A 27,076-nucleotide genomic window follows, 5' to 3' on the forward strand; every position below is an offset into this window, starting at 1 on the left:
TGGTGTTGCATTATCAGAGGCTTTTTGTTTTTTGTTTTTGTTTTGTTTTGTTTTATTTTGTTTTGAGACAGAATTTCCCTCTTTCAGCCAGGCTGGAGTGCAGTAGTGCACTCTTGGCTCACTGCAGCCCGCACCTCTCAGGTTCAAGCGATCCTCCCACCTCATCTTCCTGAGTAGCTGGGACTACAGGTCGTGCCACTATGCCCGGCTAATTTTTGTATTTTTAATAGAGATGGGGTTTCACCATGTTGGCCAAGCTGGTCTCGAACTCCTGTCCTCAGGTGATCCACCCATCTCAGCCTTCCAAAGTGTTGGAATTACAGGCATGAGCCACCGCGCCCAGCGTGTAGTGGTTGTTTAGTTCCCCATTCACATATTCAACTTCTCTCTGATACTTTGGCTTGAAGTTGTTCACTTCTGGCATATTTTGATGGGTATGATGTAAAAAGTTATGGAGGACCTTTTAGAGCTCTGCTCAACTTACTAATGGCTGAGTTAGCTTTCTCAAGCATGACTATAATGTATGTTGGGTATGGTCATTTGGCTTTGCTTCTGGGTGCTTTCAGTGGAAAGGACCCTGTGTGAGTTCCTTGGTTATTGATAGCCTTTGTGCGGTGGCTTTCTCAAATGCCAGTTGTAGTAGTGATATATTAGGCATATGAGTTGGCTCACTACCTTCTACAGGGCTGGGATTGCAGAGGTCTCAGGAGGCTTGTCTCATTCTCCAGTGCTGTATGTACCCTTTGTCAGTGGACTTTGTATTGGGTTGTGCAGTTTGACCTTCAGGCCTATAGGTGGCACAATTGTCAGTAGGGTGCCGATATCTCTGATACATTGATTTCCTTTCTTTTGGATAAATGCTACTAGTAGGATTGCTTAAACATATGGTAGTTCTCTTTGTAGTTTTTTGAGGAATCTCCATACTGTACTCCATAGAGGCTGTGCTAGTCTACATTCCCACCAACAGCATATGAGTTCCTGTTTCTCTACATTCTTGCCAGAACTTACTATTTTTCCTTTTTGTTAATAGGCATTCTAACTAGGATGAAAAGATATTTCATTATGGTTTTGATTTTTATATCCTTGATTAGTGATGTTGAGAATTTTTTCATATATTTGTTTGCCATTTCTATGTCTTCTTTTGTGAAATATCTGTTCAGATCACTTGCCTATTTTTTAGTTAAAATTTTTTTGCTGTTGAAATGTTTGAATTCTTTGCATATTCTGGTTATTAATGCCCTGTCAGATGAAGAGTTTGCAGATATTTTCTCCCATTGTGTGGGTTGTCTATTCACTCTGTTGATTATTTCCTTTGCCGTGCACAAGCTTTTGGTTTGATATAATAATATTTATTTTTACTTTAGTTTCCTGTGCTTTTGAGGTCTTAGTCATAAAATCTTTTTCTAGACCAGTGTCCTGAAGCACCTTCTCAATGTTTTTTTCTAGTCGTTTTGTAATTTTGAGTCCTACATTTAGGTCTTTGATCCATTATTTTTTTCTTTTTCAATTAAGATTTCAATGTGGAATTTTAAAATTTGTTTTTTTTTTCTTTTTTTTTAAATTGTACTTTAAGTTCTGGGATACATGTGCAGAATGTGCAGGTTTGTTACATAGGTATACATGTGCCATGGTGGTTTGCTGCACCTAACAACCCGTTATCTAGGTTTTAAGCCCCGCATACATTAGGTATTTGTTCTAATGCTCTCCCTCCCCTTGCTCCCCACCTCCCAACAGGCCCCAGTGTGTGATGTTCCCTTCTCTGTGTCCATGTGTTCTTATTGTTCAACTCCCACTTGTGAGTGAGAGCATGTGGTATTTGGTTTTCTGTTCCTGTGTTAGTTTGCTGAGAATGATGGCTTCCAGCTTCATCCATGTTCCTGCAAAGGACAGGAACTTATTCTTTTTTATGGCTGCATAGTATTCTATGGTATATATGTGCCACATTTTCTTTATCCAGTCTATCATTTATGGGCATTTGGGTTAGTTCCCAAGTCTCTGCTATTGTAAATAGTGCTGCAGTAAACATACATGTGAATGTGTCTTTATAGTAGAATGATTTATAATCCTTTGAAGAATATGAACAGACACTTCTCAAAAGAAGACATTTATGTGGCCAAGGAACATGTATAAAAAAGCTCATCGTCACTGGTCATTAGAGAAATGCAAATCAAAACCCCAATGAGATACTATCTCATGCCATTTGGAATGGCATTATTAAAAGGTCAGGGAACAACAGATGCTGGGGAGGCTGTGGAAAAATAGGAATGCTTTTATACTGTTGGTGGGAGTGTAAATTAGTTCAACCATTGTGCAAGACAGCGTGGTGATTCCTCAAGGGTCTAGAACCAGAAATTCTATTTGACCCAGCAATCCCATTACTGGGTATATATCTTTTTTTATTTTTCAGTTAGGATTTTGATGTTGAATTTGATGGATTTTTAGTTGATGTTTGTGTAGAGGGATGTTGAATTTTACCAAATGCCTTTTCTGCATCTGTTGAGAGGATCATATGGTTTTTTCCCTTTATTTTGTCGATGTGGTGTATCATGTTTACTGATTTGCATATATTGGACCATCTTTGTATCCTTGGGATATATCCTACTTGATCATGGTGTATGATCTTTTAAAAAAATTTTTTTTAAAATTATACTTTAAATTCTGGGATACATGTACAGAACGTGCAGGTTTGTTACATAGGTATACACGTGCAGTGGTGGTTTGCTGCACCCATCAACCCGTCATTTACATTAGGTATTTCTCCTAATGCTATCCCTTCCCCAGTTCCCACCCCCTGACAGGCCCTGATGTGTAATGTTCCCCACCCTGTGTCCTCATTGTTCAACTCTCACCTGTGAGTGAGAACATGCCATGTTTGGTTTGCTGTCCTTGTGATAGTTTGCTGAGAATGATGGTTTCCAGCTATCATTGATGGTCATTAGGGTTGGTTCCAAGTCTTTGCTATTGTGAACAGTGCTGCTATATACATACGTGTGCATGTGTCTTTATAGTGGAATGATTTATAATCCTTTGGGTATATGCCCAGTAATGGGATTGCTGGGTCAAATGGTATTTCTGGTTCTAGGTCCTTGAGGAATCGCCACACTGTCTTCCACAATGGTTGAACTAATTTACACTCCCACCAACAGTGTAAAAGCGTTCCTATTTCTCCACATCTTCTCCAGCATCCGTTGTTTCCTGACTTTTAATGATCACCATTTTAACTGGCATGAGATGAGATCTCATTGTGGTTTTGATTTGCATTTCTTTAATGACCAGTGATGATGAGCTTTTTAAATATATGTTTGTTGGCTGCATAAATATCTTCTTTTGAGAAGTATCTGTTCATATCCTTCACCCACTTTTTGATGGGGTTGTTTTTTTTTTCTTGTCAATTTGTTTAAGTTCTTTGTAGATTCTGGATATTAGCCCTTTGTCAGATGGGTAGATTGCAAAGATTTTCTCCCATTCTGTAGGTTGCCTGTTCACTCTGATGATAGTTTATTTTGCTGTGCAGAAGCTCTTTAGTTTAATTAGAGCCCATTTATCAATTTTGGCTTTTGTTGCCATTGCTTTTGGTATTTTAGTCATGAAGTCTTTGCCCATGCCTATGTCCGGAATGTATTGCCTAGGTTTTCTTCTAGGGTTTTTATGGTTTTAGGTCTTACGTTTCAGTCTTTAATTCATCTTAAGTTAATTTTTGTATAAGGTGTAAGGAAGGGGTCCAGTTTCAGTTTTCTGCATATGGCTAGCCAGTTTTCCCAGCACCATTTATTAAATAGGGAATCTTTTCCCCATTGTTTGTTTTAGTCAGGTTTGTGAAAGATCAGATGGTTGTAGATATGTGGTGTTATTTCTGAGACCTCCATTCTGTTCCATTGGTCTATATATCTGTTTTGGTACTGGTACCAGACTGTTTTTATTACTATAGCATTATAGTATAGTTTGAAGTCAGGTAGTGTGATGCCTCCAGCTTTATTCTTTTTGCTTAGGATTGTCTTGTCTATGCGGGCTCTTTTTTGGTCCCATATGAAATTTAAAGTAGTTTTTTTTCTAATTTGTGAAGAAAGTCAATGGTAGCTTGATGGGAATAGTATTGAATCTATAAATTAGTTTGGGCAATGTGGCCATTTTCATGATATTGATTCTTCCTATCCAAGAGCATGGAATGTTTTTCCACTTGTTTGTATCCTCTCTTATTTCCTTGAGCAGTGATTTGTAGTTCTCCTTGAAGAGGTCCTTCACATCCCTTGTAAGTTGGATTCCTAGGTATTTTATTCTCTTTGCAGCAATTGCAAATGGGAGTTCACTTTCACTCATGTCTTGGCTCTCTATTATTGGTGTATAGTAATGCTTGTGATTTTTGCACATTGATTTTGTATCCTGAGACTTTGCTGAAGTTGCTTACAGCTTAAGAAGATTTTGGGCTGAGATGATGGGGTTTTCTAAATATACAATCATGCCATCTGCAAACAGAGACAATTTGACTTCCTGTCTTCCTATTTGAATACCATTTATTTCTTTCTCTTCCCTGATTGCCCTGTCCAGAACTTCCAATACTGTGTTGAATTGGAGTGGTGAGAGAGGGCATCCCTTTCTTGTGCCGGTTTTCAAAGGGAATGCTTCCAGCTTTTGCCCATTCAGTATGATATTGGCTGTGGGTTTGCCATGAATAGCTCTTATTATTTTGAGATACATTCTATCACTACCTAGTTTATTGAGAGTGTTTTGCATGAAGGGGTGTTGAATTTTGTCGAAGGCCTTTTTTGCATCTATTGAGAGATTCATGTGGTTTTTGTCACTGATTCTGTTAATGTGATGGATTACATTTATTGATTTGTGTATGTTGAACCAGCCTTGCACCCCAGGGATGAAGCCGACTTGATCGTGGTAGATAAGCTTTTTGATGTACTGCTGGATTCAGTTTGCCAGTATTTTACTGAGGATCTTTGCATCGATGTTCGTCAGGGATATTGGCCTGAAATTTTCTTTCTTTCTTTCTTTTTTTGTTTTGTCTATCAGGTTTTGGTATCAGGATGATGCTGGCCTCATAAAATGAGTTAGGGAGGATTCCCTTTTTTTTTTCTATTATTTGGAATAGTTTCAGAAGGAATGGTACCAGCTCCTCTTTGTACCTCTGGTAGAATTCGGCTGTGAATCCATCTAGCCCTGGACTTTTTTTGGTTGGTAGGCTATTAATTACTGCCTCAATTTTAGAACTTGTTATTGGTCTATTCTTCCTGGTTTAGTCTTGGGAGGGTGTATGTGTCCAGGAATTTATCCATTTCTTCTAGATTGACTAGTTTATTTGCATAGAGGTTTTTATAGGATTCTCTGACAGTAGTTTGTATTTCTGTGGGATCGGTGGTGATATCTCCTTTGTCATTTTTTATTGCGTTTATTTGATTCTTCTCTCTTTTCTTCTCTAGTAGCCTGGCTAGTGGTCTATTTTTGTTGATCTTGTCATGAATTCATTGATTTTTTTTGAAGGATTTTTCATGTCTCTATCTCCTTCAGTTCTGCTCTGATCTTAGTTATTTCTTGTCTTCTGCTAGCTTTTGAATTTGTTTGCTCTTGCTTCTCCAGTTCTTTTAAAGAACACTTTAAAAAGAGTGTTGAGTTTAGATCTTTCCTGCTTTCTCTTGTGGGCATTTAGTGCTATAAATTTCCCTCTAAACACTGCTTTAGCTGTGTGCCAGATATTCTGGTATGTTGTGTTGTGTCTTTGTTCTCATTGGTTTCAAAGAACTTATTTATTTCTGCCTTAATTTTGTTATTTGCCCAGTAGTCATTCAGTAGCAGGTTGTTCATTTTCTATGTAGTTGTGTGGTTTTGAATGAGTTTCTATTTTTTTTTTTTTTTTTTTTTTTTTTACATAAGAAAGTGGCAGTCTTTTATTGCAAATATGCATACACTCTCGGACGAGGTTCTCTGGTCCTCAGGTGTGGGGGGCCAGGGAAGTCGCGCCGGCGCTCTCGGGTGATGTTCTCCGGTCCACAAATGCGGGGGCCGAAGAAGTCACGCTGGCTCCTGCCAGTGGCAGACTTTTATGCATTGGTACTGGAAGGGGGAGGGCAGTGGGCAGGATAAGGGCGTGATAGGGGTGTCTCCATAGGCGTGGCCGGGTAAGTTTTGATCTCTTCGGATTGACATCACCTGGAGCATGCTCGGTTGATCTGCATCTTCCCGTGCGCGGGAAAGTTGGTGAGGAAGAACCCGGAAGCAACATGGATTATGCCTTCTTGTTCACCTTCCTCCATCTTGTCCTTTCTCCTTCACCCAAACAGTCCAACCTCTTATTGATTATAAGAATTTAGGGTGCCGTGGTCTGTCTGGCTGCTTCCTGCTGTTAAGGGGCGTAGTTAGGGTCTGAGGTTGGCAGTTGCGTGTAGGGATGCAGGAGCATTTGGTTGAAGGTGACTCGGGTGATCTCTTGAACCTTGGCTCGGAGAAATTTTATTAGAATGGGAGCAAGACATAACATAAGGCAGAGGATTAGTATGGGAATTAGGAATGGAAGCATCTGCTGTACTACAGGCAGTAGCCATACCGGTGGTCCGGGGGTTAAGGGGGCATTAAATTGTTGAAGCTAGGGAAACCCCGATAATTAAGGGAAGAAAAACAGCCCGCTTTTGGATGTTATTGCTGGAGCTGAGCTGGGAAGCTAGTTCAGACAATTCTCCTTCGCTATATAGGGTTAAGCTAGGCACTAAAGATACCGGAACGCAAAGGGACTGGGTGATGGAGGTATGGTTAAGAGTTTTAGATAGAGTTTGGTTACACCAAAAGTAGCCTCCAACAGGGGCCGTCTGGGTCCTGCTGGGAGCTTATGTGCAATTACACCATGAAGAGTTTGGCGTAGAGTAGCAAAAAGGAATCTCTGTCTCACTCTGTCTCTCTTCATCTCTGTCTCTCCTCATCTCTGTCTCTCTCCACCTCTGTCTCTCTCTCTGTCTCTCTCCATCTCTGTCTCTCCCCATCTCTGTCTTTGTCTCTCTCCACCTCTGTCTCTCTCTATCTCTGTCTGTATCTCTTTGTCTCCATCTCCATCTCCGTCTCCGTCTCTCCACCTCCCGCTCACCAAGGCTGCTCCCCTCACCAACTCCCCTACCTCCTGGCTTCTCCCTATCTCTGACTCAACAGGGACTGAGTGCAGCAGAGGCCCTTGGGGAGGTCTGGGCTTTCTACTGCCTTCTGGTTACAGCCTCTCCTTCCCTGTATCTGTCCTTCATCCTGGCCTAATGAGTCCACATTTTATTTAGGGAGAGGGCAGAGTGACAACCCTGGGTGGGGGGGGGGGACAATCTGCCATGCCCTGCATGACTGAGTGTATCTGGTTGTCTGTAGACCAGGTTTAGAATCTCCATACAAAGTTAGGATTAGTAGGAGTAACTAGGGGAATTAGAGTGAACCATAATAATGATGACAAAGGTGTAGAGGGTAAGTTCAACATTGCCGAAATCACAAAGGGCACCCTGCCAAGCTAGGTCTTCTATGAGAGTAAAAAGTTGGGAAACCTACTGGTTGGGAGATGGGTCGGGAAGGAGGGTATCTATGGGGTTTATGAAGGAAAAGTCAGTTAAGTTAAGATGAAGAATGGTGAGGAAGCGAGAAAATTTGAGGAGGGTGTTGATCCTTGAGTAGAACCTGGCCACCTGGAGAAAGGGAAGGGGAACAGATGTTTTGAGTTAGGTTAAGATGTTTCATCCCAAGAGGGGGGTGGGACAAGAGGGCATGATGAGGAAAGAGTGGGCAAAGCATGCATAGTTCAGGCAGTAATTTAACACTGGGGTCTGGCGAGGGTTAGACGGTTTACCATCTACCCCAACTACTGAGATAGTGGATGGCTGGCTAGGACCTCCATAGGTTGGCAAAACAGAATAGGTAGCCTCCGTATTGATGAGAAAAGAAATTGGCTTACCCGCTATCTGTAGAGTTACCCTAGGCTCGGCGAGGGTGACCAGGGTCTCCGAGTGTGGGCACCGTCAGTCGTCGTCCAGGTGTAGGAGCTGGAAGGAGCCTTCCGGCCTTTGAGGAGAGGCACCACGTTGAGGCGCAATGCCTGCCCTGCTGGCGGGGCAATCAGACTTCCAGTGTCCTTCCTGTTGGCAGGTTGGGCATGGCGTGGTAGGCAGGCGAGGATTTGGACACCTTTTTTCCCAATGCCCAGTTGTGCCACACTTAAAGCATGGACGAGACAGAGTGGCCGGCTTGGCCTGGGGACACTGGTTTGCCCAGTGTCCTGGGTCTCCGCATTTATAGCAGGAGCCCCTGGGAGACTTGCCCTGTGTCTTCCCTGCCGGCAGAGTGGGCAACGCTAGTTGGAGGGCAGCCACTAGAGCTTGCGCCTGAAGCACAGCCCTTCTTTTTTCCTTGTCTAGCTCTGCGGCCTCAGCTGCTGCTTCTCTGGAGTTAAAAACTTTAAAGGCCAATTTTCCTGTATGGGAGTGTGAGGCCCATCTTCAACCTTTTTTTGCTTTTTTCGAATATCTGAGGCTGACTGGGAGATAAAATAGGAGGCTAGGACAGCTGCTCCGGCTGGGGAGGTGGGGTCTAGCCGAGTAAATTGGGCTAGTGCCTCTGTAAGGCGATGTAGGAAGGAAGCTGGGTTCTCATCTGGGTGCTGGATGATTTCCTTTAGTTTATCAAAATTGACCACTTTGTTAGAGGCTGCCTGCATACCGGCCAAGAGACATTGAACCATAATGTCCTTCCTACGGCGGCCAGGCTGCTGCGGTTGGTAATCTCAATCTGGTTCTATGGACGGGACAGCCATCTCTCCTAACAGGACGGTGGCGTCGATTAAATGCCATTGATTTGCATGTTGCCTGGCGGCTGCGAGAATGCACTCTTTCCTCTGGGTTAAGAGTGGAAGTAAGAATGACATGTAAGTCATGCCAGGTAAGGTTATATGCTCTGGCCTAGGTATCGAAACTCTTTGGAATATTAGGTGGGGTTGGCTGAGAAGTCGCCAAGTCGTTCTTCAGTTTTGGAAAGGTCAGCCAAGGAAAAGGGGATGTGGACTCTAACCACGCCTTTGGCTCCAGCAACTTCTTGGGGTGGGGGAGGGGGCAACAAACTAGCAGGGGAGGTTGGAACAGACTGAGCAGTAGGGTAGGTTAAGACAGGCTGACTGGTAGAGGGGGTTGAGGCAGGCTGACTGATAGAGGGCTGACTAGTGGTGGCCGCTACCGCGGTCTTGGAGCGATTGTGGATGGAAATGGGGGAGGTAAGAGGAGTGGCTGAGGGAGGAGTGTCGGGTGGGGCAGTTGGAGCTCCATAGGGAGGGGTGAGAGGAGTGGCTGAAGGAGGAGCGTCGGGAGGGGTGGTAGGAAGTCCATAGGGAGGGGGGTTGGAAAGTCGGGAGGGAGGTCGCCTGCCGTCGGCCCCATCTGAAATGGAGGTGGAGTCCTCCTCAGTTGCTGAGGTAGGGGCCAAGGGCCGGGTTTAGGGGTTTAGGCTAACAAGACCTGGGCCATTTAACACCGGGCGCACAGGTCTGGGCGAGAGCGCAAGTCCTAAAAGCCTTGGACATAGATAATTTCTGACCACTTTCCGAGCCTCTGGCAGAAATTAGAGAGATCTAATTAAAATGTTGCGGTCTAAAGTGCCTTCAGGCGGCCGTTGAGACTGGTTGTCAGTCTCAATGTTGAGACTGGCCACGCCACAGTGGAGAGTAAAATCAATCGCTTTCATTTAAGATCTTGCTGTAATTGTAAAGTTTTGAGATTAGTTAGAAGACACCCTAAAGGGGTGTCTCTAGGTATTTTGGATTGGGGATTTCCCATTGCCTTTCTCTCACCCATAGGCGGAAACCGAACTCTACCTGGCTACAAAGCGTCCTCTGGAGCCACTAGAGACCGGGAGGCTCCTGGAGCCGGAATGGAGATTACCTCCAGGCGGACGTCTCCGTCCTGGACGGGTCTCACATGGACTGGAATGGAGTTCCTTTGGGCAGACGTCTCTACCTTTGGGAACTCTCCTGTGGGTCACCTGGTGACCAAAAAACCTTGGGCCTGCGCAGGACTTCTGGCCAAGGAGTATGAGAGGGAGGCAAGAGATACTCACCCCTAGGAGACTTGGAGGTGTGGAAAGCGATGTCTAGGTCCTGATCCGTCCGCGGCGTGAAGGAGGAGGCTCCTCGGACCTTAGGGGGCCCTGAGGAGGGGTCTCCTCCCGGGTTTTTGGCATGCCACAGTGGAGAGGAAAATTAGCCGCTTTCGTTTTAAATCTTGAGCTAGATGTAAGGCTTCCAAGTTTTGGAGGAGACACCCTAAAGGGGTGTTCGTAGGGATTTTCAATTGTGAGGTTCCTATTGTTTAACCACCAGAAATGGAAACCGACCTCATGCAGTGGCAAAGCGTCCTTTGCCGCTGCTGGGGACCGGGGGCTCCTGGAGCCACTAACGGAGAATTGAGGAACTTCAAGACGGACGTCTCCGGGTTGAAGGCCTCACTGCGCCACAGGGTGGCTACGTCCTTGGGCGTACGTACGACTCTAGGCCAAGGACACGGAAACGGACGGAGATGGTTAACAAAGGGGAGTACTCACCGAAGAAGAAATTCTCAGAGCGGCACCAGTGGAAAGCTGGAACACTTGTTTGGTGTTCGTGGCTGGTTGGGTTGGGAGCCGGTTCGCTGTGGAGGAGGTTCGTTAGACCCTTAGGGGATGTTGAGGAAGGGTCTCCTCCTGCGTCGGGTTTCTGCACCAACTGTTTTAATTTAAATTAATTTGGCACTAACTGTTTTGATTTCATTTAATGTAACTTAATTTAGGAGAGCTAAGTAATTAAACATGAGGCCAAAGTACATAAGAAAGTGGCAGTCTTTTATTGCAAATATGCATACACTCTCGGACGAGGTTCTCTGGTCCTCAGGTGTGGGGGGCCAGGGAAGTCGCGCCGGCGCTCTCGGGTGATGTTCTCCGGTCCACAAATGCGGGGGCCGAAGAAGTCACCTTGAATGAGTTTCTTAATCCTCAGTTCTGATTTGATTGCACTGTGGTCTGAGAGACTGTTATGATTTCCATTCTTTTGCATTTGCTTAGGAGTGTTTTACTTCCAATTATGTGATAAATTTTCGAATAACTGTGATGTGGTGCTAAGAAGAATGTATATTCTGTTGATTTGGGGTGGAGAGTTCTGTAGATGTCTATTAGGTCTGCTTGGTGTGGAGATGAATTCAAGTCCTGAATATCCTTGTTAATTTTCTGTCTCGTTGATCTGTCTAGTACTGACAGTGTGGTGTTAAAGTCTCCCACTATTATTGTGTGGGAGTCTAAGTCTCTTTGTAGGTCTCTAAGAACTTGCTTTATGAATCTGGATGTTCCTGTATTGGGTGCATATATATTTAGGATAGTTAGCTCTTCTTGTTGCATTGATCCTTTTACCATTATGTAATGCCCTTCTTTGTCTCTTTTGATCTTTGTTGGTTTAAAGTCTGTTTTATCAGAGACTAGCATTGCAACTACAGGCTTTTTTTTTTTTTTTTTTTTTTTTTTGCTTTTTTATTTGCTTGGTAAATATTCCTCCATCCCTTTATTTTGAGTCTATGTGTGTCTTTGCACGTGAGATGGGTCTCCTGAATATAGGACACCTATGGGTCTTGATTCTTTATCCAATTTGCCAGTCTATGTCTTTTAATTGGGGCATTTAGCCCGTTTACATTTAAGGTTAATATTGTAATGTATGAATTTGACCCTGTCGTTACGATGCTAACTGGTTATTTTGTCCGTTAGTTGATGCAGTTTCTTCATAGTGTTGATGATCTTTACAATTTGGCATGTTTTTGCAGTTGCTGGGACCGATTGTTCCTTTCCATGTTTAGTACTTCCTTCAGGAGCTCTTGCAAGGCAGGCCTGGTGGTGACAAAATCTCTCAGCATTTGCTTGTCTGTAAAGGATTTAATTTCTCCTTTGCTTTTGAGGCTTAGTTTGGCTGGATATGAAATTCTGGGTTGAAAATTCTTCTCTTTAAGAATGTTGAATATGGGCCCCCACTCTCTTCTGGCTTGTAGGGTTTCTGCAGAGAGATCTGCTGTTAGTCTGATGGGCTTCGCCTTGTGGGTAACCTGACCTTTTGTGATCCTCCAAAGGATGATTTTTCTCTCTGGCTGCCCGTAACATTTTTTCCTTCGTTTCAACCTTGGTGAATCTGATGATTACGTATCTCGGGGTTGCTCTTCTCGAGGAGTATCTTTGTTTTTGTTCTCTGTATTTCCTGAATTTGAATGTTGGCCTATCTTGCTAGGTTGGAGAAGTTCTCCTGGATAATATCCTGAAGAGTGTTTTCCAGCTTGGTTCCATTCCCCCCGTCACGTTCAGGTACACCACTCAAACATAGGTTTGGTCTTTTCACATAGTCCCATAATTCTTGGAGGCTTTATTCGTTCCTTTTCATTCTTTTTTCTCTAATCTTGTCTTCATGCTTTATTTCCTTAAGTTGATCTTCAATCTCAGATATCCTTTCTTCCACTTGATCGATTTTGGCTGTTGATACTTGTGTATGCTTCATGAAGTTCTTCTGCTGTGTTTTTCAGCTCCATGAGGTCACTTATGTTCTTCTCTGAACTGGTTATTCTAGTTACCAATTCGTCTAACTTTTTTTTAAGGTTCTTAACTTCCTTGCATTGGGTTAGAACATGCTCCTTCAGCTTGGAGGAGTTTGTTATTACCCACCTTGTGAAGCCTACTTCTGTCAATTCATTAAACTCATTCTCCCTCCAGTTTTGTTCCCTTGCTGGTGAGGAGTTGTGATCCTTTGGAGGAGAAGAGGCATTCTCATTTTTGCAATTTTCAGCCTTTTTGCACTGGTTACTCCACATCTTCGTGGGTTTATCTACCTTTGGTCTTTGATGTTGGTGACCTTTGAATGGGGTTTTGGTGTGGACATCCTTTTTGTTGATGTTGAAACTATTCCCTTCTGTTAGTTTTCCTTCTAACAGTCAGGGCCTTCTGTTGCAGGTCTGCTGGAGTTTGCTGGAGGTCCATTCCAGACCCTGTTTACCTGGGTATCATCAGCGGAGGCTGCAGAACAGTAAAGATTGCTGCCTGTTCTTTCCTCTAGAAGCCTCATCCCAGAGGATTACCCACCAAATGCCAGCGGAGCTGTCCTGTATGAAGTGTCTGTCGACCTTTGCTGGGAGGTGTCTCCCACTCAGGAGGCATAGGGGTCAGGGACCCTCTTGAGGAGGCAGTCTGTCCCTTAGCAGAGCTTGAACGCTGTGCTGCGAGATCTGCTGCTCTCTTCAGAGCTGGCAGGCAGGAACGTTTAAGTCTGCTGAAGCTGCGCCCATAGCTGCCCCTTCCCCCAGGTGCTCTGTCTCAGGGAGATGGGAGTTTTATCTATAAGCCTCTGACTGGGGCTGCTGCCTTTCTTTCAGAGATTCCCTGTCCAGAGAGGAGGGATCTAGAGAGGCAGTCTGGCTACAGTGGCTCTGCCAAGCTGTGGTAGACTCCACCCATTTCAAATTTCCTGGCGGCTTTTTTTATGCTGTGGGGAGATAACTGCCTACTCAAGCCTCAGTAATGGCAGACGCCCCTCCCCCCGCCACGCTGGGGTGTCCCAGGTCGACTTCAGACTGCTGTGGTGGCAACGAGAATTTCAAGCCAGTGGATCTTAACTTGCTTGCTGTGAGATCCACTGAGCTAGACCACTTGGCTCCCTAGCTTCAGCCCCCTTTCCAGGGAGTGAACGATTCTGTCTTGCTGGCGTTCCAGGAGTCACTGGGATATGAATAGAAACTCCTGCCACTAGCTCAGTGTCTGGCCAAACGACTGCCCAGTTTTGTGCGTGACACCCAGGGCCCTGGTGGCACAGGCTTCTGGTCTATGGGTGCGAAAACCATGGGAAAAGGGTAGTATCTGGGGTGCAATGCACCGTCCCTCATGGCACAATCCTTCACGGCTTCCCTTGGCTAGGGGAGGGAGTTCCTCCACCCCTTATGCTTCCCAGGTGAGGCAATGCCCCACCCTGCTTCTGCACACCTCCATGGGCTGCACCCACTGTCTAACCAGTCCTAATGAGATGAGCTGGGTTCCTCGGTTGGAAATGCAGGTATCACCTGCCTTCTGCATTGATCTTGCTGGGAGTTGCAGAACGGAGCTGTTCTTATTTGGCCATCTTCAGTGTATGATCTTTTTGATGTGATGTTAGATTGAATTTACTAATATTATGTTGAGGATTTTTGCATGTATGTTCATTAGGGATATGTAGTTTTGTTTCATTAGGGTCTGTAGTTTTGTTTTTTTGTTATGTCCTTATCTGGTTTTGGTGTCAAAATTATGCTGGTCTTGTAAAATAAGTTTGGAAGAATTCTCTTCAATTTTTTGGAATAGTTTAAGACTAATTGGTAGGTTTTTTGTTTGTTTGTTTGTTTGTTTGTTTTTTTAATATTTGGTAGAATTTAGCTGAGAAGTCATCCAGTCCTGGTTTTTTCCTTGTTGGGAGGCTTTTTATTACTGATTTGTTATCATTACTTTTTATTGATCTGTTTAGGCTGTTTCTTTTTGGTTCAGTCTTGGTAGCTTGTGTGTGTCCAGGAATTTATCTCTTTCCTCTACGTTTTTAAATTTATTGACATATGGTTGTTTATGATAGATCCTAATGATCCTGTGTGTTTCTGTACTATCAGTTGTGACAGCTCCTTTTTTGTTTTTGATTTTGTTTATTTGGGTCTTCTCTCTGTATTCTTAGTCTAACTATTGGCTAGTTGATTTTGTTTATCTTTTCAAAAAACCAACTTTTTGTTCATGTTTTTTATTTTTTAAATCTCAGTTTTGTTTAATTCTACTCTAATCTGTATTATCTATTTCCTTCTGCTAATTTTGGGTTTGGCTTGCTTTTGTTTTTGTTTTTGTTTTTTTTTACTTTTCTAGTTTATTTTAAAACTTGTTTTGGAGACTGGGTCTTGCCATGTTTCCCAGGCTGGGGTGCAGTGGCTTTTCACAGGCTAAATTGGAGTGTGCTGTAGTCTCAAATTCCTGGCCTCAAAGCAATCCAGCCTGAGCCTTCCAAGTAGCTGGGGCTATAGGTGTGCACCACTACGCCCAATTTTTTCCTAGATTCTTAAGATGAATCATTCAGTTATTAGAAATCTTTTTACTTTTTTGATATAGGCGTTTATTGCTGTAAACTTCTCTTAATCGTGCTTTTGCTGTATCCCATAGAGTTTGGTATGTTGTGTTTCTGTTTTCATTTGTTTCAAGGAATTTTAAAATTTCCTTCTTAATTTCTTCTATCACCCATTGGTCAGTCAGGAGCATGTTGTTTAATTTCCATGTATTTGTACAGTTTTGAATATTCTTCTTGTTAATTGATTTCCAGTTTTATTCCATTGTGGTCAGATAAGACACTTGATATGATTTCAGTGTTTAAAAAGTTTTTGAGCTTGTTTTGTGACCTAATATATGGTCAGTCCTGTAGAATGTTCCATATGCTGATGAAAAGAATGTGTATTCTGTTGCTGTTGGGTGAAATGTTCTGTAGGTGTCTGTTAGGTCCATTTAGTCTGTAGTACAGTTTAAGCCAATGTTTCTTGATTTTCTGTCTAGATCATCTGTCCAGTGCTGAAAGTGGAGCGTTAAAGTTCCCAACTATTATTTTACTGAGGTCTATCTCTCCTTTTAGATCTAATAATATTTGCTTTATATATCTGGGTGCTTCAGTGTCGGGCATATATATTTACCATTGTTATGTCTTCTTGCTGAATTGATACCTTTATTATTATATAATGCCCTTCTTTGTCTCTATCACTTTTTACTTAAATAGCCTGTATTATCTGATATAAGAATAGCTACTCCTGCTCACTTTTTGTTTCTGTTTGCATTGATTGTTTTTTTCCATCCTTCACTTTGAGTCTTTATGTGTCTTTTACTGGGCCCCATAGCAGGCACCTGAGGGATGGAGAGTACATATCTCATGTTCCTAATCCAGAGGAATGCAGCTGTGCAAATCCACAGGGGCTCTCTAAAGTCAGTTCAGGGCTTGTGGAATTCTCTTGTACTAAGGATTGTAGGTGTTTGCAGTGGTAATGGGGGCTGATGGGGCTCTGCTTACGTTTTCCCAGCAAAGGAAAGTTTCTTCTCTTGACTCCAGGCCAGTGAGGGTTGGGGGGTGCAGGGGCATGGGGCAGCAGAGACAAGGTGTCTCCATGCTGCCTTTTGGACTTTCAGTGACCGATGGTACCTCTCCACTCCCCCACTGCACTCCAGTGCTCTTCCATTGACACTTCAGTTGAATGTTAACTGTTTGTTCATTTCTTGGTCCTTTCTTGGGGGGATGAATGCCAGGAACCTCTAGTCAGCCATCTTGCTGACATCACTCTTATGTAACTTCCCTTCCTTGTCAAATGCTGTTTTTCATATTTATCCATGCTAATAGAAATAAATCCATTTCTTCACCTTTAACTCTGAATAGTAATATTTCATTGTATGAATTAATCAGTTTTGTTCCTTCTTCTAGTAATGGCAAATTAGGCTTTCCTCAAATTTTTTATCCTTTTCTACATATTTAAGTTTCTGTGGGGCCTGGTTCTTAATTTTTTTTGTGCCATATGCCTTTTTGACCCTCTAGTAAATCATCTGGATCCCTTCTCAAAATAATGTTCATGAGGCATAAAACACACAGGAAAAAAATTATTTTTAAGTAATGATCAAAGTATTAAAAACAAATTTATAATACAAATGCCTATAAATTACAACATCTATTGGTAACTCTAACAACTGCCATAATTTTGAAGTAATGCTGAATTTAGATGGATTTTAAGATATTTCAATATTTGTAATATAATTGCTACCAGGACAGTCCCAGGTATTTTATATTGTTGTGTTTTGTTGCCTACATTCATAATTGAGGGAAATTCTAAATTTCAGCTAGGGGGTAATTTTTTTTCCATCCAAGTTCACAAATTTTAACCATCTGTGTAATTTTGTTGGATGTGTGCACATTTTGTAATTGAAATTTTAGTTTTCAACTAAACGAAAATAATAGCTGAAATTTATTGAGCTCTTACTGTGTGCCAGGTACCATGTCAAAATTATCATCCCATATAATCTTCACAGCAGCACAGAGAGAGGGGTGCTGTTTTAATCTCCATTTTCCAAATAAGGAAACGGAGGCTTGGGGAGGTAAAGTAACTGCTTATGGGTCACACATGATCAAAATAGCTAGGATTCAAATCCTGGCTGGCCAACTGCAATACTCAAGTTCCTTACCACCATAATATAGAAGTTGTATTTCTGTAATTTAAAGGAGTCCAACTAAATTTACAGTAGGATGATACAGTAGATTCTAGCTATAATCCAAGGGGATTGTCATGTTACATGTTACACGTTCATAAAAGGGAAAATCAAGGACAAATTCAGCATTAAAATATATAATGAATCTTGTAAACTACATAGCAAGTCATGGGGTACAGAAGACAATGTGAAATACACAATTTAGTCTAATTCAAATGTATTCAAATGTATCCTCAAAGCTCCATTATATTGCTTATGTAAAAGATAAAATATTTTTACCTTATGGAGGCTGTGAATTACATAAGTGACCAGCTTTCTCTTTCCCGTAGTAGGAAAGCCTAGGCCCAAATATATTTTCCATCTTTTGTAACTATGTAGATATTAATGCTATATGTATATATGAATATGGGTGTGTGTGTAATCTCATTCCTTGTTCCATTTATACTTATTTTCTTCCTTTTTCCCCTCACTTTTAATTTATATCATCTTGCTGTATTTTATGTATCCTTGTATGTCATGGCACTCATGTATTTACATGCATACCTACAGTACACTGCTGTGGCAGGCAGAATTCTAAGATGGTCCCCAATATCCCCATCTGGTGTGTACAAACCTTCTCTCAGTTATCCAATCAAATGGCAATCTAGCTGCTGCTTTGAAGGAATTTGCAGATGTAATTAAGGTTCCCCAAGTCAGGTGACTTTAAGAAAGGGAGATGATCTGGATGGGCCTGACATAATTTAAAAGGGACTGGGCCTTTGACGCAAGAGAAAGTGTGAGAGGGATCTGAGATGAAGGAGATTCTCACTACTAACCCTGAAGATGGAGTGGGCTACATGGCAAGGAATACAGATGGCCTTTAGGAGCTGAGAACAGCTCCTGGCTGAGGGACTAAATGAGACGTTTCTTCTACATTTGCACAGAGCTATCACAACCACTTGAATTTCAAAGAGGATCTTGAGCTCCAGATGAGAATAGAGTCCAGCTGATGATACAATGACTTTAGCTTTATAAGATCCTGAACAGAGAACCCAGCTACATCCTGCCTGAACTTGATTTACAGAACTGTGAGTAATAAATGAGTGATGCTGAAGCCTCAAACATCAAAGTTTATGCTAATTGTTATGGCAGCAATAGAAAACTAAAACTGAATATTTTGCTTCACAAAACTGCAACTATTATTTGTCAAGTATTTATTGATGTTAAATCCACATTACACCAGCACAACAATCCAAAGTAGTATGATAGTACTTTTTTTTTTTTATATAAATACAATATAAAGGTGGCAAAATAATGCTAGTTAATCCCAAACCCAGCAAATCAGCAAAAAAAGTCACATTCAGAACAATTTGGCAAGTAAGACATAAGTCATAATTCTACAATAGAGATAGGTCCATGAGAGACTGTGTATGGTAGCTTAAATTCCATATTAGCAATGCATTGAAGTGTGGTTAAAGAAACTTGAACCACACTGCATAGAACATCTGCCACCCGGTGCTCAAGCCTATTACTCACTTAAACCTTGGTTGGTTGGTGTTCTTACAAAGAAGTAGAAAGCTGTACATGTGAAACAGTAATATGAAATACATGTGGTGGTACACAGATATAAAATTACTTTAAAAAATACTACGTATGAATTGAGTGAGCTAAGAGAGGCCACTTATTATAAATAATGAAAGATACATGTGTTTTGCGTAAGGAATACAGTGTTTTCATAGCAAAGTACCATTAAAGCTTCATATTTTATACTACTAGGTCAACTTATTTTTTCTCCTTTTAAAATTTATTGGTTCCGACTTAAAACCATCAAGTCTGGTCAGAATCAACTCAGTCTAGCTGATGCAAAATCATATGCATTCAAAAAGCAGTCTTTACCGAGATACCTTTATAAACCTTGGAATCCAGCACCTTCTTAAGGCAGTTTCATGGCAGCAGGGAAGTGAACTAATAATTTTCATTCATCACATCTTGGTGCTTTCGAAAAAATACTTTATGGCACAAACCTGTTTTTGTCTCTCCTTATGTCTCCACTTCCTTCAAGTAGACTAGATCCTACAGGCAATCTCTCATTTATGCCACCATGCAGTCTCAATCCATTTTCAACTTGCTCTACATACCTAAAATCTTCCACTACTACACAAACTTCAGACACACTGCAATCTCCATAGCATATGTGCTCCACACTTCCAGCTGGCCCTAGGTTCCTTGACTTGTGAATGGCAGTGCTTTTTTCACTTATGTTTGAAGAAAACCAAAGAAAAGCCTGGCCTTTGCTACCTCTCCTGCGCCTTTCATTTTATCTAAATGAACACACTATAATTGTGCTGGTTGCATTTTCCTTCATTCTCCTTCCTACTCCTTCCAAACCTCTGATTCCTCCAAATACTATGTATGTCTTGGTCATTTGGGTCGTTTGGATGCTTTTTGTGGAATGAACTGTAATATATTTCTGCTTTATTCAGAGCACTTTATATTATTTATATTTAAATTAGCCTTTTAATATGGTTTGTAAATAAGTTTCCTACCAAGGTAGCATGAAAACACAACACATAAAGAAAAAAAAAAGTTAAGAACTAAGGTATTAACCTTGTTAGAAAACTCTTTTGATATTAATAAAATTTAAGGCAAGTAGTTCCTTCCTTGATTTAATATAAAAACATTTGCAAAGACAAGGCATTTACTTGGATTTCTTTGTCATTTCTTCTTTTTTCATCCTTACATATTGCACTTGGTTCACTTATCTGTCTGAATACACTGTGCTTCAGAATCATTGTAGTATTGTTTGTGGTACAACTGCCTCATTAAACATTTCACACTATCAGGCTACACAGCACCTATATCTTGTGTTTAAAGGCACTTGTAGATAATACAAATTGTAGTTACCTGTGAATAATTGATTTCCTTTAGTATTTTGGCATTTTAGATCACTTTAACCAAAGCAATTCCAAAGTTTTAAACTGACAGTAAATGTGAATTTTCTGTGCAATGTGTATGTTTATATTAGCATTATCTACTTGGTAAGAAAAATATTATTTTGGTGGTTTTTTTTTTTAATTTCTTATAGTCAAAGGTATGTTTCTGCCTTTTACATAATGTGACAAAGGAATATGTTGGTCAAGGCAATGGCTGTTTCAGTGTTTCAGCTTTAACAAGAATGCCGGATTACAGGTCCTCACTTTCTACCAAGGCAGTATTCAGTGTCAGGTGAGATGGGTTGGCTTCAGGTTGGAACGCTGCTTTGATGTCTAGTCCCTGGTCCGAAAGTGCTGCATAGCGACTGGCTGAAGGCCGCACTTTTTTTGGCTTGGTGCTCTGTGACTGCTGATGCCACTGGGCTACAAAGAAAAAGAGTAAATAAAGATTTTTAATTAAGATATACTTGGAGAGCCTTTAGATATTTCAAGAAAATACAGAATGTCTAGATATATGCCAGGCACATACTCTGTGAAAACTGAACACATCCATGGTAGAAACATAGAAAATTTAGGAACACTGTTGCATTTTATTCAAATGTTGCAGATTTACTGTCTATACAGGGTAGTGAGAATAAAGCAGCTGGATTACAAAGGTCAAGAGTAGTTTATCTTTTTTTTTTTTAAAGTAAACACTGCAGCACAGGGAATCCTTTGGAATAGCTGATAAGCTTCCTAATTCTTATCCCCCCCTCCTTTTAAAAAATATTTTTTCTTCAATAATTATAGCACTTAGGAATTCTGCTGGATGTGGATGCTTTAACACTAATCAATCAACTGAAAGGAATTGTACAGTAGGGAAGGTTGAGGCCACACATTTTTTGATGACCCTCACCAAAGTTATTTCAAGAAGAGGCAAAATCTGAAATAAATTCTTAATTTTTTCTAGTTTTTTTTTTATGTCAATGGATCACATAATGTTTATTGTACTAGACTGTAAATTCAATAGGAAAAATTTAAAATTTAGGATGCATATACACAAATATACATATACAAACACAAGTCTACTGCTGGCTGCTTAAGATATATTAATGAGAAAAGCACTAAGCCACAAAAGTACACATTCCAGGATCAATGGAACACACATTTAGAGTGCATTAGGACACTGCAATAGAATATAGGAAGAAGTGTTAAAAGGCAGTCATTTGCAGAACACAGTAACAAGAACATGTGAAAAACATGGTTATGCCTTTGCCTACTGTTAACTCCTAAGGATGCTTGAGTAATGAAGCCACAACTAACTAGCCAACGTAAGAGAAATCAACATGCATATTTTGCTAATAATTCAAAGTTCCTGAATGATACTTGGGTATTTGTTTTCCTGGTGTGGTTCGCTATTAATGTCGAGAAACTATAAATAGAAAGAGAGAGAGCAATATGAATTTTTGACAAAACACAATAGTTGTTTATAAGATTATAAAGAGTAATGTGATTTGCTGTCTAGATGTCTAATTTTTCATAATTTAATGAGTAAATGCAATGAAATGAGATGAAGTGGCACTCACTGTAAACGTCCAGCCTGGCAGTACAGGACACAATCCCTGCTTCATTCTTGGCTGACACAGTATACCACCCAGCATCTTCTTTTGTGGCTCCCTGAATGAGCAGGCAGATGTAGCCATGGTTGTCCTGGTGCATGCTGGAGAAAAGGATAAAGTCATTAGGGTTCTAAATTTAAAAAAAATGGCTTTGGACATGAAGCATCATTTTTAATTAGATCATTAGAAACAGAATTGTGCAAGTAGCTGATAATAGGGTCATACTTATTCTGTAGAGACTACTAGCCCCATTAAAGTTAATGGGAGAAAGAACAGACGTCAAGAGTTGAATACCTCTGTGTACTTAATTCCTAGTTGAAGATCTGCCTTTACAAAAACCACTGAATAGTCTTTTACCACTAAAGCAAATGAATTAATCTTTTCTTTTAGACACAAAGATAAACACTTTTAAGAAATCACCATTAGATCAAATACCATTATAGCTTCCTTCTAAAAGCTTAATCCTACATTGGGTAAAGCATGGTTGTTGTCTTTGATTTCATCGACAGCATGGCTTTTACACAGATTTCCATGCTATATAAAATGTATCTTTTGATACATAAGTAGGACTGAACAGTTATGGATCAGGTTCTCATTGTGCATTCTTACCTCACTCGGTCAGTGCTGTGAGTGAGTGATTCATTTTCTTTCTTCCAAAATATCTGAGGTGGTGGCACTCCCAATACACGACATTCCAGCCGTACTGGGTACCCATCAGCAACTCCTGTGTTTTGGAGCTTCTCAATAAACACAGGGGGTTTGTGTGCTTCTTTAGCTAAGAAAACATGAGATGAATTCTCTATCAATGATATACAAAAGGAGCACTAGAAAGAATTCAGAACCCTTTTGGAATATTGCTTGAATAGATCTTTTATGATACCATTTTTTACTCCAGGTGGTAAGATGCTAGTCCCCTCTCCAAATTATTCTTTTACCAAGCAAAGGTTTGTATACTTCATTCCACTCATTTATTTCCTCAATTAATTCAAGCCTGATAGGCTCACACTGTCCACTGACCATCTGCTCCACAGAATGCCTGTCTGACGTGCTGTGGGAGACTCCTAAGTCATTGCTAGCATCTGTGATGGCTTCACTACTAATTATGTTACCGATCATTCACAGCCTCAACCAACTACTGCCACCTAGTGGTGCTGAGGACAAGTAGTTCCAGGAATTTGACCACTTAGATTCCCTCACTGCCATTTGTGATCTTTGCCATGAAGATTCTGAATATTTGTAACTCTTAAGTGAGACATGCCATAGAATTTAAAGGGGGCAATTTAAAGGGGAGGCATCTTTATCTAAATTTGGCAGCTTTAAATAGTTACCTGTAAACTAGGAATGTATATCCTATAAATTACAAATTCCAATTTGTATTCTTTGAAGGAGGCTATAAAAAAGCTTTATTATAACCTTGAAGGAAGGAACCCATTAAAAAAAAAGACAACTTTAGTACTTATTCTGAAAAAATCAGGGACTGATTGTTAATAACACTCTGAATATTACCATCCAATGGGAAATTGTTTTCTTGGATCAACTGTAGTAGTGGTGGAAACTACTTCAGAGGATGAATAAGGTTTACTTATTTTCTTTTGAACTGCCAACAATGAATTTGAGAATGCATTCCTTTTCCACCACTACTCCCTCACCTGGAATGACAGACATATCATAGCAAAGCAGCTAGGAAAGAACTCAAAGAGGATGAAAATTCTACCTGAATTTTTCAAATGCTTAAGACTTTCCAACACCATAAGTTAGTTAGAAGGTTGGATTTTTATTGAATTTTACATGGTTGCCCATCCTAGGCTATTCTGGGAGAAGTAGGAACAGAAGCTCACTTTGTATTCTTTCTGGGGCTCCAGTTTTGCAAAGAACATAAAATGTATAAGTCTTACTGTCGTAGCAACTCATCAGTAAGAATAACATCTACCACTTTGGAGCATTGCTATGCAGGGTACTAGTTATGTAGAGCTTCATACACATTTTTATGATTTAATCCTTAGGAAAACACTGTGAGGCATTATATTCACATTTTATATATGGAGAAACTAAGTCACAGAGATATCTATTTGCCAAGTATCACACAACTAGTAAAATAGACAAGAGCCGGGACTGGATCAGATCTGACCTCAAGTACCATCTGGTTAGATCTGACCCCAAGTACCATCTGGTCAGATCTGACTGGATCAGATCTGACCCCCATGTACCATCTTCTGACTTCTGTGATGGTACATCACCATCTTCTGACAGGAGTGCTAACTGACGCATACTGAGATATCTATGTGTCTTTTGGACCCTGAGTCTGTGTCCTAAAGGACAAATATGATCAAAAGGCATATTTAACAGCAGAAAAATGAAATTTTAGTTTGAGGTTAGAGGAATGAAATCAATCATAGCATGTAAGAATATAGAGCACTTTGTACAAAACTTGAAAGCATGGCTAACCTGTAGCACCACAGCCCACATATTTACCACATTTTTATGTGAAAACATCTTGGTGCCATTATCAGAATCATAATCCAAGAGTTTTATCAAGACCTCCTGGGTTTTATTCTCACTGCTGCTTTATTTCTTGAAAGAGCTCAGTGACTTAGTTATGTTTAGAAGAGCACTAGGAATCAACAGATTGTGTTAAATCCAATCATCAGCTTACTAAGTGGGACCCTGGTAAAAGTCAGAGAAGATTTGCTGTGATTATCTCATAAGGCTGATGTGAGGGCCAACTGATACATAACGTACATGAAGCACTTTGCATAAAGAGGTATAAGAAATCAATGTTTTGTTATGTTCTTTCTTAAAAGAGATCAGGTAATCAGAATCTTTACTTACACCGAACTCTTAAGGATGGTATAAAAACCTTTCCATAAATGTGTTTTCCTTTTAGGCTTCTCAAAGCATAAGACTTCATGTAACAACACTTTTACAGAATAATCAGTGAAAAAGCAAATGTGAGTGTAGTTTGACAATGACTTTGAGGGTAGATGACAATGTTGTTTTAAAAACTAGGGGTGTATGTGTGTATATATATACATATATATGTGTGTGTGTGTATATATATATATAAGCAAATTATTTGGTTCTTGGATTCCATACTGCTGTTACTATTTCTCTGTGTAACACTGAGGGCCACTGCACACACAGGAGGTCGAATGACCCAAAAGGGCTAATGAAATCTTTTTCTCTCTTTGCCAGGTTAGTGGGAGAAATGAAAGATTTCTGTTTCTGTTTTGCTAGGCCTTATAACCATGTCCTCATTGGCTATTTTGATGATACAATCTACTTTTTCAATACTTTGATGTATTTTCCATATTGGTTAGTAATGTAGAATTAGTTTACATTTGTAAGTCTGATGTTCATTCTGTCAGAGAGCAAGGATTCACAGATGAGCCTACCAGCAACCACAAGCTCCAGGCTGAATGAGTTCTGTCCTGCTCGGTTGGTGGCTATACATGTGTAGATGCCGGCATCACGTGACGTGACTGGCTCTATGATCAGAGAGTGCACCCCGTTCTCACGCACCAGCATCTTGTGAGCACTGTCAGGGCGTATGGGCTTGCCATCCAGTTGCCAGCTTAGATCTGGGGTTGGTAACCCACTGACCTAAATCATAAAAGAAATACATGTAAATTTTTGTATTAAAACAGAGTGAAATCACTGATAGCGAAGAGATCAGCATAAATTCCTCCTTCAGTAGCACAAGAGATGGCTTTTTTTTTTTTTTTGACAGAGTTTCACTCTTGTTGCCCAGGCTGGAGTGCAATGGCACAATCTCAGCTCACTGCAGCCTCCACCTCTCGGGTTCAAGCGATTCTCCTGTCTCAGCCTCCTGAGTAGCTGGGATTACAGGTGCCTGCCACTACGCCAGGCTAATTTTTTGTATTTTTAGTGGAGACAGGGTTTCACCATGTTGGCCAGGCTAGTCTTGAACTCCTGAACTCAGGTGATCCGCCTGCCTCAGCCTCCCAAAGTGCTAGGATTACAGGCATGAGCCACTGCACCCAGCCAAGAGATGGCTTTTACTATCAGCTCATGTTACTCTTCTGCTTAAAACTTTTCAGTGGCTTCCTGAGCAGTCACCAGCTTACATCTAAACAATTCTTACAGAGCAGCCTAGAGATGACTGAGATGGGATTTAAAAAATTATGGTCATTGTCTTACCTTGCCCAGGGCTACAGAGATTAATGGGATGATGTCAGCACCAGGCTCTGGGCTTTTTTGAAAAAAGATGTTCAACAATAACAAATACTCAGCTGGCATTTATACACAGTACTGTAAAGCTTCTCATCAAGGAGTAGCCGTAGTTATGGAGAATGCATTCGTCAGCACGTAGGGCTGCTATTATTATTTTATAATCCTTGAAACTGAGTAACAAGAGCAATACGAAATTATCCAGAAAGCCATCTCAACAAATTACCATCACAATGGAAACATCATAAAATCTTGAGGCCTTGACAGCTGTGTTGACCAGAGATCAGATAAAAGCACATTTAATTGCTAATAACATGTTGTGCTGCAAAGGGTCAGGATGGTTACCATCTGCCAGCTTTTTAGTTTTGCCCTTGATTTTGAATGGAAGAAATGCACTGTTAAGGAAGGCCTTTTTACCCCCTGCCCCCAGCTTTACTAGTAGGAAGTTATATACAAAAATATGTCACTTAGACTGCAAAACAGTTCTTCTGAAGAACCAGCTTTGCCAGAATCAGCCAGAGGACTCACAAATTCCATTCCTGCTACGTGATACTCACTGATATTACCTGCAGGATGCCTCCCACCACACATGTAGCAAAGGGCTACGGCATTTAAAGTAAACTTAAATGACTGGTTAAAAGGATGAAGAGGTTTTGGAAACAAACAGCAGTAGTTAGGCAGCTTGGCTTCTGAGATGCTTAGGCTCTGTGTTCTCCCATCTATCCACTTGCTGTCCCCAGCTCTCCATATACAGTGCTTGACCTGTTTGGAGGTCATCAGAAGTGGTGTGGAGGAAGAGGGAGTGGACACCTTTGATCAGGCTCCTTATTCCCACATCTAGAAACGAAGCGGCACTGCTTGTTCCTACTTTACCAGGTTAGATCCTAGATAAGCCATCTACTGACTGAAGCCACAGTATGTTTAGTAGGAGAGATGCCCAAAGCACGGGTACTGTCAAACCACGTGATTCACAGTGAACCTACCCAGTGGATAGTTATTCATGCTGGGGCAAAGAGAATGCCCCTTCTACCTTTTTTCTAACCCATTCTCCTGGCTAAGTAAAGACAGCATGATCTCAGGAGCTGAAGGTCCCCACCGGCAGGTCACAATGTAACTAGATCTCTACTCTTAGGGCACATGGACATA

General features: G+C 41.0%; 2 protein-coding genes across 17 annotated transcripts in view; one reads left to right on the forward strand and one right to left on the reverse strand.

The window, feature by feature from the left end:
• CBR4 (carbonyl reductase 4) overlaps positions 1 to 27,076 on the forward strand; it is a 125,173-nt gene that overhangs the window by 73,416 nt on the left and 24,681 nt on the right. For 2 of the 3 annotated variants that reach the window (XR_001903014.3, XR_002521879.2), the window contains exon 5: positions 18,156 to 18,299. Coding sequence is in view for 1 of the 3 variants with exons in the window: in XM_021938154.2 (XP_021793846.2) it covers positions 18,156 to 18,193 (38 nt within the window). In the remaining 2 variants the exon portion in view is untranslated. Of the gene's footprint in view, positions 1 to 18,155; positions 19,356 to 27,076 lie in introns of those variants that run through there. The other variant, XM_021938154.2, reaches the window with a different exon arrangement.
• PALLD (palladin, cytoskeletal associated protein) overlaps positions 18,409 to 27,076 on the reverse strand; it is a 431,565-nt gene continuing 422,897 nt past the window's right edge. For 9 of the 14 annotated variants that reach the window (XM_009207836.4, XM_017959195.3, XM_017959194.3 and 6 more), the window contains 4 exons: positions 25,135 to 25,342; positions 22,352 to 22,517; positions 21,710 to 21,843; positions 18,411 to 20,567 (listed from right to left, as the gene is read on the reverse strand). In XM_009207836.4, coding sequence (XP_009206100.3) covers positions 20,395 to 20,567; positions 21,710 to 21,843; positions 22,352 to 22,517; positions 25,135 to 25,342 — 681 coding nt within the window. In that variant the 3' untranslated portion in view covers positions 18,411 to 20,394. Of the gene's footprint in view, positions 20,568 to 21,509; positions 21,556 to 21,709; positions 21,844 to 22,351; positions 22,518 to 25,134; positions 25,343 to 27,076 lie in introns of all 14 variants that reach the window. The other 5 variants (XM_009207837.4, XM_031663998.1, XM_009207839.4 and 2 more) reach the window with 2 other exon arrangements.

This window comes from Papio anubis, chromosome 3 (genome assembly GCF_008728515.1).
Source record: "Papio anubis isolate 15944 chromosome 3, Panubis1.0, whole genome shotgun sequence".
NCBI lineage: Eukaryota > Metazoa > Chordata > Mammalia > Primates > Cercopithecidae > Papio > Papio anubis.